The 19,595-nt window shown below is 33.0% G+C and overlaps 2 protein-coding genes and 1 non-coding gene across 3 annotated transcripts in view; 2 read left to right on the top strand and 1 right to left on the bottom strand.

Moving 5' to 3' along the window:
- Window positions 1-4,053: 4,053 nt before the first annotated feature.
- LOC123703979 (serine proteinase stubble) lies at window positions 4,054-11,492 on the bottom strand. The gene is made up of 8 exons (XM_045652203.1): window positions 11,329-11,492; window positions 9,979-10,162; window positions 9,524-9,638; window positions 9,130-9,259; window positions 6,980-7,097; window positions 5,976-6,223; window positions 5,496-5,603; window positions 4,054-5,059 (listed from the first exon to the last, which is right to left on the bottom strand). Exons 1-8 carry the CDS (start codon window positions 11,378-11,380, stop codon window positions 4,881-4,883), a joined length of 1,134 nt encoding a protein of 377 aa, XP_045508159.1. The 5' UTR covers window positions 11,381-11,492; the 3' UTR covers window positions 4,054-4,880.
- Trnac-gca lies at window positions 10,762-10,833 on the top strand. The gene has a single exon. It is a non-coding gene; the product is annotated as a tRNA-Cys (tRNA).
- Window positions 11,493-16,879: 5,387 nt separating the features above from the next.
- LOC123703980 overlaps window positions 16,880-19,595 on the top strand; it is a 44,147-nt gene continuing 41,431 nt past the window's right edge. The window contains exon 1 of the mRNA XM_045652204.1: window positions 16,880-17,673. Within this exon, the coding sequence (XP_045508160.1) occupies window positions 17,046-17,673 (628 nt within the window). The 5' untranslated portion in view covers window positions 16,880-17,045. The remainder of the gene's footprint in view (window positions 17,674-19,595) is intronic.

A 19,595-nucleotide genomic window follows, 5' to 3' on the forward strand; every position in this document is an offset into this window, starting at 1 on the left:
CTACAATTTGCAAAACAATTTTTTTTCCTGATTTAAGCTACTTCGCGTGGTAGATATAAAATTAAGGATTTTTGTAATCAATATGAATGCTTTAGTCAATCCTGTAAATTTTTATTAATATGTATCAATACTTAATATTCTTATAATAATTCTTCTTGGCTGACCGGTTGGCTTGGTTGGTAGGGGCCCTGCCTTCCAAGCCACAGGTCGTGGGTTCGATTCCCTGCACCCGGGGGAAATATTTGTGTAATGAACGTTTGCTCTGTGTCTGGGTGTTAATTATCTATATAAGTATTTATTTAAAATTATATATGTATGTATGTTTATCAGCCATCTGGTTTCCATAAAACAAGCGAAAGCTTAGTATGGGATTAGATCGTGCCGTGTGTGAAAATTGTCCTGAAATATTTATTATTTTTATTTAATTTAAAAATTATAATAGATAAAAATAATATTTAACTTTAATTCTTATATTTATTGGTATAATTTTCATTATATTTTAAATACAATACACACTAGGGGGCAAAATAAAATACATCAAAATAAACAACAATTTTTATTTATTTCCAAATAAATTGCACAACAACGACAAAGGAGATCAAATGGAAACAATGGCAAGCATACAGTTACAATGAGATTCCAATACTTTTATAAATTCTTTGAGATATTTTTGAAATAAAACTTCTTTAGGCCGCGGAGAGTAAATTTCAACGTCATGGCAATACCGTCACGTCATAGAGTAAGGCGACGATTTTAATATCTTTAAATCTTGCTAAAGAAGTTTCACTCCTGATACGTATGCACACACACGCTCTTTTTTAATATGTGAAATTTTAAATTTCGGAAAATCCTATAAAAACGTAATTCACATAACTCAATTCCTTTATAAATTCACAAATAAATAAATAATTTTATTAATCTAACCTAACCTCACTAAAACATTTTAAAGCTAATTTATCATAACAGTAATCTACGATAAAATGCGGTGTATAATGAAAAGCAGTAATTAAAATACAATTAAGAATAAACGATATAAAAATTAAAATATCGTAAAAGTTTGTCGTGCGGTTAGTGGCCAGCTTTATGTCACAGCTATTCAAACCACGACATTGATAAAAGCTGTAATCTATACTAATATAATAAAGCTGAAGAGTTTGTTTGTTTGACGCGTTTACTCTCCGAAATTACTTAGGCTATATAATATCATCACGATAGAACCAACAGCAGCGGAGCAATGCGGGTAAAACCACGGGGCACCTATGATATATAAAAAAGCTAGATACGTTACCCGCTCTCTATTTTGGCAAGAAAAAACTCAGCTAAGTGCCCGAGTTTCATTTAGTCACGCACCATTCAGCGTCGTGGCTGGACGTTCTTTTTGTATTTTAATCGGCAGTTGTTATTACGAAGTACATGAGTGAGACATGTATTATGTCTCGTGCGTGAGAGTTAGAGAGCGTTAGTAAGTAGGTATGTATTAATTACGCTGTTTTTAGTGCAATGATGTTGGCGTATGCCGCGTCTACTAGTATAATAGGTCATTGCGGGGCACCGGGCACAGCTAGTCCAGTATAAAATCATTTCCTTATGGAAAGTATATTATTATCTTTAACGATTATCCATAAACTATTTTATGAATTAACAAAATTAATGCTTCTGAGATGAAAAATAAACTGTTTTATGAATTAAGGTAAACGCAGCTATCAACGACCCATCGAAAATCTGAAGGTATTACCGACCTATAAAAGTAATTCGAAATTTAAACGTTTCCAGAACTATTCTAGCTATAGGTAGGCAAAGTTATACACGAATGTATTAATTGAGCATCGTATACTTTAACGTTAGAGTGAGTAACTGAGCAGAAAAGAGTTAAAATGCGTAAGTTGCTGCGGGGTAGCGTGGAAGCAGGACGTGTCGTACTGTTCCGTTGTTCCTTCGGGTAAGTACTCTGAGTATCTTTTTAAGACATTTACAAACAAATGACATCTATACTTTAATTTATATTACTAAATGTCAATGCATTTAAGTGTCAACTTTTCATTTCTTACAACATTTTATTAATAAAAAGTAATTTGAAACGATAAAACTTAAAATTAAAATGGGACGGTGTTAGCTTCACCAGTTTAAGTCGTGGCAGGTATCAACGACCCGTAAGTCGGCAATGGCAGCAACGTGACTTTTTGTTTTATTTTCTTTTATGTTATTATATCACACTAACACAAGTGGTCTTATGGACCAGTTTAAATCTAAGCTATGAGTCTTCATAAAAATCTATTAGCGACTAAACTTTTTTGTCTAGTGTTGTGTCTTTTAGCGTTGTCAATTTATACAAAGTTATGATATTTTCGAGGATCCCTATCGAATAGTTACAGTAGTAAATCATTGTTTTTTTTTTGTTTAAACAATATGCATTTGTTCATATTTTGTATGACATTAATCAATTATAATCTATTTTATAGTCTGATGGTCAAATGAATTAAAATAACCATTTTTTTATGGGTCGGTAATACAATTTAGGTTTATACTTACATACTTTAATACCGACCCATGTGGGTCGGCAATAGCAACTATAGGAAGCTATTACCGATCGAATATAGATTGTTTAGTTTCTCATCTACAAATTCAAATTCAAATTGCTTTATTTGCAGAATGTAGAATAAAGATGTTTGTATATACAGATAATATTGATCCTTAAACATTCCGCTCGTAATTGAGCGTGCAAATATATTTTTATTACTTTTATGACATAATAGGTGCCTATTAAAAATTATATTTTTTTTAGGTTCAATTAACATAAAACATATAATTAGGTATATTTTTTCCAGAAATATGGAGCCACGAAAGCGGCGAAAAGTATTCAGTAAAACACAACTCGCCGAAGCAATCAATCAAATAGCATAACGAAATATCCTAGAGTTTGAAATCCTTAATTTAATATATGTACATATATTAATAGTATTATGTTGATTAATTTAAAAGTTTGTAATTATTTAGTTCATTACTAAAAAGTACTCATTTGTTTTATTAAAAATAACTACAATAAAAAAATACGAATATATTTGCATTTTTATTTCATTTTATTAAGATCGGTAATCATCATCATCACTAGCTTCTATACATTCCATTGCTGGAAAAAGGCTTCCTCTCACATACGATCGGGAATAGCTGCATAAAAATCGTTAATAGCTTCACAGCCGTTTTTATGGGTCGGTAATAGCAACAATCGACTAAGTCACATTGTAAATTATTTTTTACAAGATAATCCTTTATTAGAATGTATTTGCTTCAATAAATACATTTTTTATACATAACACTAGCATATAAAATGAAATTATAAATCTTTAGAAGAACCAGTATACTTAAAAAATATGGTTGATTTTGAAATTGCCTTAGAGGGGTCGTTAATACCTGCGTTTACCCTAACGTTAAATATTTTCTTATATCAAAATTAATAAAAGGAAAGAATTCGAAATGCAGAAAAAAATTGAATGCCTATCATATACATATACATATAATATAAAAAATAAAAATGAATCCCAAAATGTGTTGGTAAGCGCATAACTTGAGAACGGCTGAACCGATTTCGTTAATTCTTTTTTTATTATATTCCTTGAAGTACGAGGATGGTTCTTATGTAGAGAAAACGTAAATATGTACCACGGGCAAAGCCGGGGAAGGCCCGCTAGTTACATATAAATATAAACATAATTTCGTCTAATATTGTACTATCCTTATTTTGTACGTTTTAGACTTATGCTATGTTAAGCATTTGTATATTTTTGTTTTATCTACATAATAAATAAATAAATAGGCAATCTTCCTTTTTAAACATCCCTTCCAGAATTTATTGATACAGCATTTAATGAGTAAAATGTTTAATCCGTAACACATCCATACTTAATATTATAAATGCAAAAGTAACTCTGTCTGTCTGTTACTCAATCACGCCTTAACTACTGAACCAATTTGCATGAAATTTGGTATAGAGATATTTTGATAACGAGAAAGGACATAGGCTTCTTTTTACCCCGGGACATAGGATAGGTTTTATTCCGGAAATCCCACGGGAACGGGAACTATGCGGGTTTTTCTTTGACTGCGCGGGCGATGCCGCGGGTGGAAAGCTAGTAAGATAATATGATACGTCCATAATTACATCGACATCAATTAATTGTACTATTTAGCTAGAAGTGAACATAATTAATTAATGTATTACTTTCTACATCATTAAAAGTGAACAAAGTTATAAATTAGGGCACATAATTCTAAATAATTAAGACTTTTAATTCTAATATCATTAAAAATCGATGCATTTCATCGTCTTTTCACAAAAACCCCTTATAATATAAGTAAGACATTTTCTTTAGGTTTCATAAATCAACGTATACATCATAATTCCGCAAAAAACCCGCACATTTAAAAAGTGAATATACAATTAGTTGTCTCGTATCATGAATCGCGAAGAAGTCAGTATGTAATATGTGTAGAGATTTTGTCAGTTCCCTGTCATTATTTTCTTGAAAATCCCACATAATTAGGGACTTTTCATTTCCTCAAAAGACTACTTTATTAGGGACTTTTCAATTTGGTAAGTCAGTTTGTAATTTTTAGTCATTTTGTCAGCTCCCTGCCATTTTTTTCTTTGACAGTACCCTGCCATTTTTTCTTTGTCAGTCCCCTGTCATGTTTTTCTTTGTCAGTTCCCTATCATTATTTTCTTGATAAGCCCACTTAATTAGAGACATTACAATCCCCAAAAGCCCACTTAATTAGAGACATTACAATCCCCAAAAGCCCGCTTAATTAGGGACTTTTCAATCCCTAAAAGCCCGCTTAATTAGGGACTTTTCAAGACCACTTAATTGGGGACTTTTAATTCCTCAAAAGTCAATATAATTAGCGGTCGGGTGCACAATATCGCGTATCCAGCTGGCTGTAGTGAGCACATTGTGGTAGATGCCGGGCTGATGGTCCACGCCGCAGCCGAAGCCCGCGGACGTAATGCCGGCGAGGTAGTACCGGCCATTGTCCTTTACTATAAGGGGGCCACCTGAATCGCCTGTATTGAAATATGTCTATGTAGAAATATGTATATGTATAATACTAGCTTTTGTCCGTGGCTTCGCTCGTGTTGTAAAAGACATTAAAAAATTCTTGAATTCGCGTAAACACAAATTTTTGTATTAATATCGGTCCAGTTATTTATGAGGAGTTTAGCGACACACAAAATCAGTTAAAATTACAGATAATGTATAAAGAATATGCATTAAATAATGACAAATACAACCAGCTTACATCCGCGACTGCAGTAACTCAGTACCGATGTTCAAAAATTGTTGAGCCGTTTTTTGCATAACAGTTAACATACATCAGCACAAAATTTCGCATTCAGATAAGAACTATTAGTCGACTGCAAAACGGCTAATTTAACATGGTAAATTTGAATTAATGTTTGTGTTAAAGTGTCAATTGTAAAGTTAGGTGTATTAACGTACCTAGGCAGGCATCTTGGTGTCCATCCGAATGTCCTGCACAGATCATTTCAGGGTGTATTTCCACTGAGATCTGTTTGCTCTGATGCCATTTTATACATTGCTCTGTACCTGAAACGATAATTTTAAACTTTTGTTATAATCAGACACAGAGGAATGATACAATTTTTCGTATAAATATTCATAAATTTTCGTAGGTAAGATGTAAAACTAGTGCTCGCGATTAACCCGTAGAACATGATTTTTCTAAAACTGACACTCAAAATGAACTCAGTAAATAATTCATTAGTTTAATTCAGTTAATTAAAATCATTTTAGTCTATTTTACCAAAAAAAAACATTAATTTTTATCACAGATAATATAATAACATAGCACCACCACCATACCACCATTTTACTTTTTGGTATTTATCACAGAAACATTTTTTCTTGTTTAAGACATAAAAAAACAAAATACTGATATTAGAAATATGAAGAACTTACTCAATATAGGCACAGTAGCAGACCTCAACCAATTTGTCCCCGTGTGCCCCAAGCTCGTATCTGTCTTGCCCCACCCAGCTATTACCCCCGACTTGCCCCCTAACTGCAAGTCCATTTCAGGCAAGCAGATCGGCAGGATGTTACTAGTATAGACGATTGGTCGAGAAAGCCGTAATAAGGCTATATCGTAACGGTCTGGCTGGGTTGTTCGAAATTGAAATAACGGATGAAGAATTTTTTGGACTACCCTGCAAAAAAAAAATCTTTTGTTAATCTTTATTCTTCTTAAATGTCTTTTTAAGCATTCAATAAGCGTTTATATTATGTAGGTTTGAATACTGTTTTTACGCTATGTATATAAAAGCGTTCGATGGATCATCTAGATAGAGAAATGATTAAATTTTTTGTTCTTGTTTGTTACAGTTTAACATAAAAAAAACAACTGATATACGAATTTAAACATTATTTTGCCATTAAAATGCTACCTATATCTTTACTGATTAACATTTTATCCTGATTTTTTTGCTTGCAACTATATCGAATGATTGATTATACAGGAACGCCATTTGGCTTAATCTTAGTAAAGTAATGAAGAATTTGAGGCTAAATGTGTGTATTTTTATAATATGACTAGCTGTGCTCCGCAGTTTTACCCGCAGTGCTCCACTCCTGTTGGTCTTAGCGTTATGATATATAGCCTATACTTCCTCGATAAATGGGCTAACTGCGAAAGAATTTTTCAAATCGGACCCGTACTTCCCGAGATTAGTGTGTTCAAACAAAAAAAAGACGTGTGGCACTCGGGGACTGCCGCGGTAAAGCTATTGCATAGCATGCCTTCAAGCCACACCTCCGAGCCGGTTGGAGTGGAGAGCGTGAGGATTTTCGTTACGGAATTTCTCGATTCGGTCCCCGCGCTCAAGGCCCGCGATAGAAGCTATGCAATAGTTTAAAAACAAACAAACTCTTCAGCGTTATAATATTAAGTATAGTTATACACAAACCCCAATCGTCTAGCAGTGCGCGACTCGCTAGTGTCCAGCGCGCCGAGCCACACCGCCACGTCACGGAGCCGCGCGCGCGACACGCAGTGCGCCGCTGTGGCTATGTACCAGCGGGATACTGCCGACAACGTTTATGTCAAATAAACTATAAATAAATATCAAATTCCAAGCTATAAATAATAGCTTTGAATTTGATATTTATTCTTATAGCATATGAATAAATACACACTTTTAAATAAAAAAAATCTGACGAAATTTTCGGGTGCGAATTCCGCTTCGTGATCGATTTTTTATTATTATTTAAAAAAATTATATTAATTTGTCAAATAGAATTTGTATTTAGGACGCGTCAGAGCGCTAAACTGACGCCGAAATATTGAGTTAAATAGAATTCAAAACGAATCCAATTTATCTTATCGTCATTCATTACCATTGCCATGCCAAAAGTATTTATTATCGTAATCAAAATCCATCATATATAGCTTGTTATCAGGATGTCAGCACATAAATAATTATCATCATCATCCAGCAGGATACTGACGACATTTTCTCATTATCACCACGATTAACAGAATACGAATAAAAGCGTGAGCATGAAAACTATCGTAAAAATATTCATATCGTCATCAGAGGCGGCTCGCCCTAAGGAGCGCTGGTGCAGTGAACTCCCATAAATAATTATAATAAAATCATACTCCTAATTTAATTATTAATATTAATTATTACTATTTAAAATCAATCGTAATCGTAAAAAACTACTGGCAATACCAATGAATATATCCATCATTCCATCATTCCATACACCTGTAGGTATAATACTGTATTATAAAACGCGCGTAGCGGAGCGCTCACGATTGCGCTCCAATGAAAAAAATATTCAGTACATTTTCTAATACGAAATCCAATAGGAGTGAAAGAGATAGTTTTGTCAGAGTCCTGCGCGTGAAACAGAAGATTTTCTATGAAAAAATAGCAAAATTCGGAGCGCCGCTCCCGCAAACGTTGCCGGTTCGTTTTTACCGCGCGCCCGTACACAAGACAGCGATTGCGCGACGTTGCCACTCACTCAAATATAAACAAACACTCTACCTCTAGTCAACTTGCACGCGCGCGAATGTACCTATAATCGGGAATTTTCGAATTAAAATCATAAGATACCTACGTGTTGACTGTTGAAATAGCCTGTAGTTATCAGTATTACTTGTGAGTGTTAAAATGGACAATTATAATGTGGCGTTCATTAAAAAGTGTGTTAAAACGTTACAAATTCGGCTTGAATTGAAAGCTAAGGGACCGCCACGGCCTGAACTTGACCTTACGCAAAAATGTACGACAAAAACGAAAACATATACGCGTGTGTTTAAATCCGAACAATAGGTATGTGAAAACACCGCGGTTGTGTGGTTGTGATGAACATGAAAGCAACAAAATATTTTGTTTTCCGTGTCTTTTATTTGAAGCGGGTGCGGCCGACGGAGGTCAGAGGTGAGAGTGCTTGGACTGAAACGGGCGTTGACGACTTAGCTCATCTTTCAATCAAGATGAAAAAACATTCACAATCTCGGTAGGTACCATTTGTTGAATGAACTGCAATTGGCGTCTATCGAACGACAAGACATTCGTAAAGCATTAGATTCCGCGTACCGAAAGTCAATACGCGAGTTCAATGACCGTGTCGATGAAAACAGACATAATTTACGAAGGTTAATAGATTGTGTCAAGTTATAGATATTTTTGCACACCAAAAAGAAAGATGTATGCATTTCCTTTATAAGTAATTTTTTAATTAAATTGTACTGCTTTACATCATGTAAGTATTTTCAGTGTTTTATTTCAAGTGAACACCCATAAAATTTTGTCACGAGCCGCCTCTGATCGTCATTGGAATAGCGCCCCTGTCGTGCGTAAAAGGCACTAATTTTTGTGAGTCGCATCATGCTCGTTTACTTTCAATACCTTAAATTAACAAGGATGAATGTAAAATAAATAGATAAATTCAGTACAGGGACTCTAATTATTGTTAATAAATAATAATTGTCATTGAAAACCGTGTTTACAGAAAATTATCGGCAAATGATTATCATGTTTACTTGTACTATATGTTTTAATCCAACTTTAATAAAAAGGACATGTATATACTTAATACTTACTTAGCACACCACCACATTGAAACTCAGATATCCTGACGTGTGCCTGCCAGGGGAATTCAGCGAACCGGGCTTCACGACCGCCAATAATACGTTTTTGAAGTACCCTGGTTAAAGGGACACCACAGTCTACCTGGAATGAGAAACATTGTAATTAATAAAAATGATTTACCTATAATTAAAATATAACCTAGTTTTGTATGAACATTATTTTGTACGAAAAAAATTGCTCACAATTGTATAATTACATGAAAATATAAAAATTTTGACAAAATAAATTACAACCGGGCATCAAATGTTAATAATTCATTTAGTTATGATGAAATACATAAATAATCTATAAAAATACATGCAAACTAATTGCTTATACCTTCTTTATAATAAATCATAATATTACCTGATTAACATCTTCGTCGACTCTTCGTCGAAAGACGTTTGGTGGTATGACATTTCTCTGCGGAACTACCCTCAGTTTTGGCGGTACTTTGTATTGCCAATCTGATGACGGTATACTGAAAAAACAAATGATGATATCAGATTCATTTTAGAAAAATAATTCTTATAACAAAAGTCTGCAGAGAATATAAATTTATTTTTGCAAAATTTTTGTCTGTTATCTGCAACCATCGAATAAATTAATTAATGATAATTATGAATAGATAGTTAAGTAGGTAACAAAAAATCGTTGCAGATTGACACAAAATAAATGTAATTTATGCTACACACCTATCATCCAAATCATTCTATTCGCTAACACAGCAAGAGCCAGCCTTCACAAAAACTATTAGTCTTTACCCTACGCGTAACTAGCAGGGTATGGACAAAGTACAGGGTATGATTGCATGAACTCACCTATTATCCAAATCATTATGTTCGCTCACACAGCAAGAGAACAACCAGCTCTCACCACAACCCTTCGTCTTTACCCCGCCACGTAACCAGCAGGATATTGACAATGTGCAAGGAATAACCTCATTGCCAAGACTGCAAGTTGTAGGGTAGCCGAGAAAAGAGGCTAGCACGCGGGAGGTTAGACCTGGAATTAAAAATATATTTATTTGATAAACAGCTCTTTCAAACACATGTAACCGACACATCATAATGTTATTTCGCTTAATATATTGCACAGTTGCTTACAAATTCGATTTTGGAAGCCGCCATATTTTAATTATAGGTCTTACAACTTAATTCTATTTTGATAGTACAGAAAAGAATCCTTTTCATCGCGGATGCCTTATCTTAGTTTATCTGATGTATGTTTGTTTTCATTAAATGCGTGGTTAATAGTGTTGTTCTCGTAGGAGTATATAATTTGTTAAATTATAGAAAACACGTGCGAAGCTGCGTGTCGAAAGTTAGTTTTTTATACGCGTACTAGCTTACCACCCGCGGCTTCGCCCGCTTTGTCTAAAACCTAATAAATTATATACTAAAACCTTCCTCTTGAATCACTCTATCTATTAAAAAAAACCCGCATCAAAAAGCCGTTGCGTAGTTTTAAAGATTTAAGCATACAAAGGGACATAGGGACAGAGAAAGCGACTTTGTTTTATACTATGTAGCGATTTACATTGATAATATTATAGTATGTAACATATGCGAATCTGTATTGATAATTTCGCATCTTTTGTCATCGGGGATATAGCTCAGTGGTAGAGCATTCGACTGCAGATCGAGAGGTCCCCGGTTCAAACCCGGGTGTCCCCTGATATAAACCTTTTTTTCTTTATTCTTAATGAAATAAATATAGTGAATAGCATTACAAGTACCTAACAATTTTTTTATTAATTCGAAAGTATTATACTATGCATGATAAGGTATGATGATTGAGCTAATTAAAATAATACGCATTGTTTAATAAAATTATTAAAGTTATAACAAATCCTTTGAACACTGATATAGAATATTAATATTAGTATACTGAGTATGTATAAATAATAATATTATAATGTGACCAATGACTATGTAAATATAAAATTTTTCTTAATCTTAATAGTTATTTTAGTATATATACAGCATTTTAAAAGATTTTTGTAAGAATTATGTCTTAGAAATAAAATATGTACCTATTCTATATAACGACGAATACGAAAAATAAACCAACAATAAAAATAGTCCGATAAATACAAATTATAAAACACATTAATTTACCTCATTTTAAATTAAATACTTATTTAAAATTATTATAATATCTAAACTTACTTTCCACAGCATTCGCTTGTCCAACATTTAAAATTAACAACGGCAGCACCATTCCAAACTCCCGCCATTTCGTCCGCCATGATGGTTTTCGATGTTTTTTTCTTTTCCCGCCTTTATTTTGACATGTTCTATTTTCTCTATGTTTTATTCCTGATATCCATAGAGAATCCTTCACCGGTTGCATACTGATTTTATTTTTTTGTTATAATTACACATAGCTATTGTGTTTTTTACTGGTAATTCAATTCTGTAAAGAAAATATATTATCATATGTTTTAATTACGCGATAGTGTGAAAATTATGCAGTAAATAAAATAATTTAATAACGTAGTATAATTTTTATAAATTTCTCACAGATAAATAAATATATAGATAAATATTATTTCGCCTTAGAATGGACAATAGATTCTATAGAATACATTTTTAAATTTTTAATATCGTAATTTTCAATTTTCAAGAGGTGAAGATTTTAAATTCTTATACCTAATAGTAATCATCAATTATTATCGCCGTATTGATAATAATTATCTACTTATAGAAAAATTGTTGAATTTTTGTATGTCACCTTACAAAAAATAAAAAATAAATTGCAGCGTATTTTACTGAATATACACCAACTATCACAATACTAATAAGTAATAACATTATGTGAATTTATAGACGTCTTTTAAATTTGATACTATTTAAAGTTGTAGACATAAAAAAAACAGAGTTTTAATCGAAATTTATATCTACATCTCAATGCACGTCTTTATTCATCGGTTTTATAACATAGGTACGTGAAAGTAATGGATTATTTATATTCATAAAAAATAATTTATATATTTAATTGTCAAGTGAATATAATACAAAGAAATTATAATTTCCCATAAAATTGCAGAGAGAAAGCTATCTGCTCTAGTGAGTTTCGAGTTCGTGACCTTGAATTAATTCTCAATTGCAAATATTTAGCACGAAATCTATTTTATTTAGGTACTTTAAGTATGAAAATTTATATTAGAAAGCTATAATATATATAAACTTAGTTATCTTTAATGACAGTCCTATGCATGTTTTTATCTATAGGTAATAACAATGTAAAATATCTTATTGTATTATAATAATATGTTAATTTATTTTATTTATTCAGACAACATAGATCCAATTTAGATCATCTAGGTATTATTAATGTTATGATGTAATGAACGAAATTAGATTTCGTATAAAAATAGCATTATGTAAATATAATGTGTATTTACGTAAAAAAATGTGAATAAACATTGTTTAAGTATGGTTATGTGATATGTCTGAAGCGATAAGGAAAATCAGTAAAAAAACACGTTAACCGTAAAAAACGTATTTTTCTGTCAAAAAAATTCGCTATTATAATTTTCATCCTACTAAAGCAAAGCCAAGGAAAAAAATTAGGTATTTTAAAAGCACAATAATTATTGTTTGCTTAAATATTTCGCCAATAAAAGTTTTAAATGTAAAGCTAAACAAACGAAAACGCATCCCGCTTTAGTACAGAGAGAGTTTACCATACAGCAATATTTCCATTAAAATCGTATAAATACGAAAACATATTTAGAACGAAATGTAGGCCGCAAAACAACTCAACAACAAAGATAGCCTCACTCACTTTCACACCCTTTCACTGCATTCGACACAGCACAGGTAATAAATTATATTGCCGCCAAAACGCACGTCAAAATTTAAATTTTTTTTCGTCTGCCGCGCGCGACGATGGTAAAGAGACTAACGTTTTGAAATCTGGCCGGTAAAGCCGGTTCTACACGTTCGAGCTGTCACGATTATTATAGCTACACGAAGAAAGTATGCGATTGAGGTTTAATGATAAGCTATCGATGTAAAAGTATTTCAAAATAAATGCCGTTGATTTAATTTCTCCGGCCTGATAATAAGCTTGGGTGTAATGATAGTGGATAGGACAGTAGAGAATCGTAGGTAATATTGTTTTAATGTTTACGTTTCATATAAAAAGTGTGATATGTATTTATGTAAATAATGAGGGGTATTTGATTGTTCTGAAGATGACTCATTCTTTTGGTTAGTTTCCATACGTATATAATATGCAGGTAAATTTATTTCTTTTTTCTATAAATCACGGGACAAATTTTGAATAAATTTTATCGAAAGCATGAAATAGAGCGATAGGCTTATCTAAGCATAATCATATTATCTAATATATAATCCTATATTTCTGCGTAAATATGTACCTTTCTAACGGTAAATCTATACATATAATAAATCTGTAGAAGAGTCAATTCTGTACATTGAAAATATTGAAAAAATAAATAGCAGGAGGTGTTACTGGATCGATACCAAACCCAAATATGTGATTAAAAAAATTTTTGTCTGTATGTCTGTCTGTCTGTCTGTCTGTCTGTCTGTCTGTCTGTATGTGAAGGCATCACGTGAAATCTACCGGTTCGATTTCGATGAAACTTGGTATAATTATACCTTATTATCCTGGGCGTAAAATAGGATACTTTTTATCCTGGAAAAATACGTAGAAAAAATTAATCTTAATTTTTCAGTTTTATCCATAGACGTTGTTCCGTAGAACCGCGAACACACGTTGCGTATTATTATAGGCCTAGCCGTATTTGGGAATTGGGTCCAATAGATATTTATAAGATTTTATTGTCAGAGGTACGTACTCAAAATGGAGAAATAAACCATCCACGCGAAGACCGACATCCGCGCGGACGGAGTCGCGGGCGGAAGCTAGTAATTATTAAAAATTGGTTGAGTAGTTTTGATATATAACACACTATTTAATCGAACAATATTGAATTACTCTTCAATGCATCAGGAACTTTTCCTTACTAAGAGTCTTTGATTTATAAACTAACTTAAGACCTGGGTTTCGCTCCAAATATAAAATCAAACGTCAAAGATAAGTACATAGGAGGAATTTGTATATTTTACGCAGCTTCGCCCGCGTAGTCAAAGGAAAACCCACAGGGAAAACCGTTCCCGTTCCCGTGAGATGTGCTAATCCAAGTTACCCTCTAAGTGTGTGTCAAATTTCATGAAAGACGATTCAGCAGCTTTTGCCTGAAGAAGCCAAACAAACATACAAACTTTCGCATTTATAATATTAGTAGAATAGGTCTATTACCACGAGGATTATATTACTTGCGTGAAGTAGATAGTGTGTCCTACAAGTCATTTAATATCAAACGTAGCTACGTCTAAAATTAATAAAATATTCGAAAATTATTAAGCCAATTGTTAATTGAAGTAGAGTTCAAAAAATAAAGATTAATCCAAGTTAATGTAACTATAAATTCTAATTTTTTATAAAATCAAATTTAACGATAAAACATATGTCGAACAAATACTTTTACACAGGACATGTCTCATAATTACCATGCACTTTTAAAAAATCAAAACAGTGACATTATATAATTATTGTGATTTGAAATTAATCTCAATTGTATTAATTGCAAGCTTAACGACCAAACAACAAACTTACTTTCTTTGTTGTTATATAAATATCTGCATGCCAATCAATTAGCGATTTTTTCTGGAAAATCAAATTTGTATATTAACATCTATAAATCTTTGTACCTAACCGTATTTATTTCAAATAAATAAATTAAATTTAAATTAGAATTACGTTTTAGGTTAAATTAAAAGCGCCATCTACTTTAAATATGCAGAAAAATCGTTATTTTATGAAAGTTTGTGTAAATGTGTACACTTCAGAAAGCCTCCGAAGGCTGTATTAGCTTATTCTTTCTATAGCAAAACTAGATGGCGCTGTATCAAAATAAGAAATATTAAAGATACTTTATTTACGAAACATAATATAGTTTTAAGTAACATTTATGTTGAAAATTTAAATGATTACATAAATAATACACTTAGTACAATATTAGCTACTATCATCCCCAAATAATAATAAGAACAATTAATTTAGATAGATAAGAATTTCTTTAAAACTTACCAAAATTTGTTCATCCGTTCCTACACTACGAATAACAGACAATGACAAAAGTGTCTTATACTCTTCTACTCTTTGCATAAAGAATAAAACTCAACCAATTCAATTATATTTTTCTTATTCCTTTAAAAAAAAACAGTGCTACGAACGTAGGCAAATTGCTACGATGGTATATAAAACAAAAACCCTAAGTATTGTAGTGTACCTACCTAAGTATGTATATAATTTTTATAACCAACTAGCGGTCCGCCCCGGCTTCGCCCGTGGTACATATTTTGCAATAAAAAGTAGCCTATGTTCTTTCTCAGGGTCTAAAGATTGTCTGTGCCAAATTTCATCAAAATCGGTCCAGTAGTTTATGAGCCTATTCATTACAATCAAACTAACAAAGTTTTCCTCTTTATAATATTAGTGTAGAAAAGCTTTACATAAACAATTTGTTATTTACAAGTAGGTAAAAATACATTATATAAATATTTCTCTACTAGCTTTCCGCCCGCGGCTTCGCCCGCGTTTTCAAAGAAAAACCCGTTCCCGTAGGATTTCCGGGATAAAACCTATCCTATGTCCTTTCTCGGGTATCAAAATATCTCTATACCAAATTTCATGCAAATTGGTTCAGTAGTTAAGGCGTGATTGAGTAACAGACAGACAGACAGAGTTACTTTCGCATTTATAATATTAAGTATGGATTTAGAAATAGTATATTTTGATATTTCGATATTTTTAAATATTTGTCACAATAATAATTTTCAATTTAAAATTACTGTAACTATCGTATTATTTACGATTTCACATAGCTTAAAGCTAATATCTTAAAGAAATATTATTATTATTTTATATAATTCAGAATAAACGTACCCACATCAAATATATGTATATTCTCTATTTCGCTTTAGATAGAGCTGTATTGGATTGTCTTTAGATCAAAACGAGTAAATTTCCTACCGAAGAATTTATTTAAAACTAGCTTCCGCCCACGACTTTGTACGTGCATCCCCGTTTTTTCCCGTTCCCGCAAGAATTTCGGGAAATCCTTTCTTAGGGGACGCCTACGTTATGACATCTACCTGCATGCCAAATTTCAGCCCGATCCGTCCAGTGGTTTAGGCTGTGCGTTGATAGATCACTATATCAGTCACCCTTGAGTTTTATATATTAAATATAGATTCTTCGGTAGGAAAAAAATTCTTAGAAATTAGAATAATATTCCTTAGAATCATATTAAGTAAATTATATTGTAATGTATTTACTGAAATATAACTTGAGAATTCCTATATCGAACGATACTATATAAACAACATAATAGTCTAGCTGCTAACACAGACCAAAACTAGCCGGAACCAAAACAATTTTATTTTAAGATCTTTTATTATAAAAACCACGTGACCCACTTTTACTTTTTTAACCTCCTTTCAACCATAAACAACCCTGTTTACATAAGCGAGAGCTCACATTGGGGCATGACGTCACGAGTCACAAAACGCGGTTGCCAAGCAACGCTATCATCGCCCCCATTACGTAACAAGCGAACGTCACCAATGCATTTACATAACCCAGCTCCCACAGTGGGGATCACCACCCAACCAGTCCGCGATCAACTTTCCACCGCGAACCACGCGCGCAATCCGTTAAAAAATGAAAATCGACTAGCCAACAAAACAATCGAGTATATCATGCAATATCGATTAATCGACTAATCGGATTTAAACAAACACAGACAGTGGAAGATGAAAGTGAAATTCCAATAGTGGCCGACAACATGTTAGCGAATTGTTTGAAAGTGTTTCTCCTCATGATAGCGGCGTTCACGAGCGCCGAGCGGAGTCGCGCGCTGAGCCTAGTCTATCCTTCTCGCAATGTCCCAATGTTTGTCCCAAAGCGGTACCATTCCCGCGTTTTATTCCTCGACGAGGACGAGTTCGGTCGCGGCGAGATAGACTTAACTGACAAGAGAAAAACAGAGCGGATCAAATTCGACGAGACGCCAGATTACGAATTCACATCTGACGATGATAAACTGAAAGTCATAGACGGTCTGTCGCACAACGAACGGTTCTATGAGCCGCGTTTTAGGGGCTTATACCCGAAGTTGTATCAGGGGCGGTACGGGAGGACTTACGCGCCGAGTTTTTCTTTCGAACCGTATGTACAGCCATACGCACCACCGAGGAATAGTTTTTACGCGCCAACGAGCGGTTGGCGGGCGAGATCGCCACGCGTAGTGTTCCCTTACGCTCCAGAAACCGGGAACTCAATACACACAAACTCCCATTCAGGGCCCAGTTTGAATGACAATGTTGTGTTCCGTGAACAGAGTATTGGCACGAACGATGTAGCTCCCGAGGATCAGCTGCAGGACATCGCCGGGGACGCTTTCACCGAGAGAGGTACGTTATGCAATGTATTTTACAAATATTATATCTCGAATTGCGTTGGCACTTACATAATGCGCTTAAAAATCTTCGTTTGCAAATAATTCGAAATTCAAAAATGACATGAACAGTTCCCGCGTTTGTTTTTTTTTTAAATTCGTAAACAAATAGGCACGAGCCGCATTTTTGACAGTCACAACACAGAGGTAAAAGGAAAACTTTGCGCCGTGTTAACCGCAAATACAATGGAACTTTTACCAATTGTGTAGTGACATTTGTGTGCACGCATTTCCCACATATAAATTATTATTTCATTGTCATTTCATTACTCGTTGAACTTGTTTATGTATCGGTGTGTTTAAATTGTTGCATTTTGATATCATTTATTATTAGACTATAGTTAGGTATATTTCAAAATAAACAGAGCAAAAAAATAGTTTAAAAAGAACGATTTTACATAAAAACGATTATCAAATGTATCCCTCTATAATAATACAAATCATAATTATTTAAATCTATTTGTGATTTAATTATTGATTAATTAAATAGTGACATTATTATTTATTTACTTTCATATAAATTTTCCGTGTTGTCAATCCACAGCTGTTCTTGACTGTGCGGTAACCATCATTCCATCGTAATTAAATAATATTAATAATTAGTTTTATTTAATAAAATATTTGAAACTAGATTTCCGCCCGCGACTTCGCCCGCGTTTGCAAAGGAAAACCCGCATAGTTAGTTCCCGTTCCCGTGGGATTTCCGGGATAAAAACTATCCTATGTGTTAATCCAAGTTACCCTCTATATGTGTGCTAAATTTCATTGTAATAGTTTTTACGTGAAAGAGTAACAAACATCCATACATCCATACATCCATACAAACTTTCGCCTTTATAATATATGTATATTAGATATTAGATTAAGTAATTTGCATTTATGAAGACGTCGATATGTCTGAAAAAGAAAAACTTGCACATGAATATATTAGGAAAAATGTAGGAAAAGTAAATTTTCAAAAGTAATAGTAATTTAAAGTCGCTAAAATTTGCTCTACTTTTGAGAAAACTTTCGGTTAAGTTTCCATCAAAGTAAGCTTGATAACTATAATATTATACGACAAACTTATTGTGTATTCCGAACACAATAAATCGATACCAAACACATGTGAAATGCATATAATTATGTCTCATTACGATAACAACATAATTATAATTATGACATTCAATTATTGTAAATAATAATTCCATATATGCGAAGACTTATCCATTCCACGTTTTTAAATAGAAATTGGTTAAAACGGGAAAAGAATGGACGGTTGTAAATATGTTATTTTGATAGCGATCACAAGCGACTTTTTTCTTTAATTTCACTTAGATAGGATTGCAATTGCTTTGCGTAATATTACACTCTCATTTTTGTTACTTGCGTGACAAAATGTGGCGTGTATTCAAATGTAGGGAACTTGCGATTATAATTATCTGTGGCGCGGGCGGTTTGAAAGAAGGTTGAGTTTCGCTATTTTTAATCTGTTTAATCTAGCCGATTGATAGGCGCGCGAAAATGGAATGAGGTGTCATTTTTAATTATAATGACGTGTCAATTTCATTTCATTAAATATGTTTTCGTTTTTAATCGATTCGTTGATATTTAAAACATTATTAAACAATAAACAAATGCTTCCTAGGTTTCAAATAAAAGTAAACGAATCCAAGAATGCACATTCAACATGAATCATTGGCTCGATTTCGAAAAGTGTATACTTTTCTTTTACCTATAGAGTCCTAGTCTATAGCTTTTCTTATTTTCCCGCTGTGAAAGAATTTTCAAGTAGCAAGGGTGGACCTGCAGTTACTTAATTCATGTCTGTTTTATTTCCTTTAACTCTTTAAAAATGGATTTCCTGTTATTTCTAAAGTTAAGTTCCATTTCAAATTT

Source organism: Colias croceus, chromosome 28, assembly GCF_905220415.1.
Source record: "Colias croceus chromosome 28, ilColCroc2.1".
NCBI lineage: Eukaryota > Metazoa > Arthropoda > Insecta > Lepidoptera > Pieridae > Colias > Colias croceus.

Bases quoted from the DNA above. Each gene is read 5' to 3' on its own strand.
- LOC123703979 (XM_045652203.1), bottom strand. From the start codon at position 11,380: ATGGTGCTGCCGTTGTTAATTTTAAATGTTGGACAAGCGAATGCTGTG. The intron at 9,639-9,978 runs GTGAGTTCATGC...TTGTTTTTTCAG, and splicing joins CATAATGATTTGGATAATAG to TATACCGTCATCAGATTGGC. The intron at 5,060-5,495 runs GTACGTTAATAC...ATTTCAATACAG, and splicing joins ACACCAAGATGCCTGCCTAG to GCGATTCAGGTGGCCCCCTT.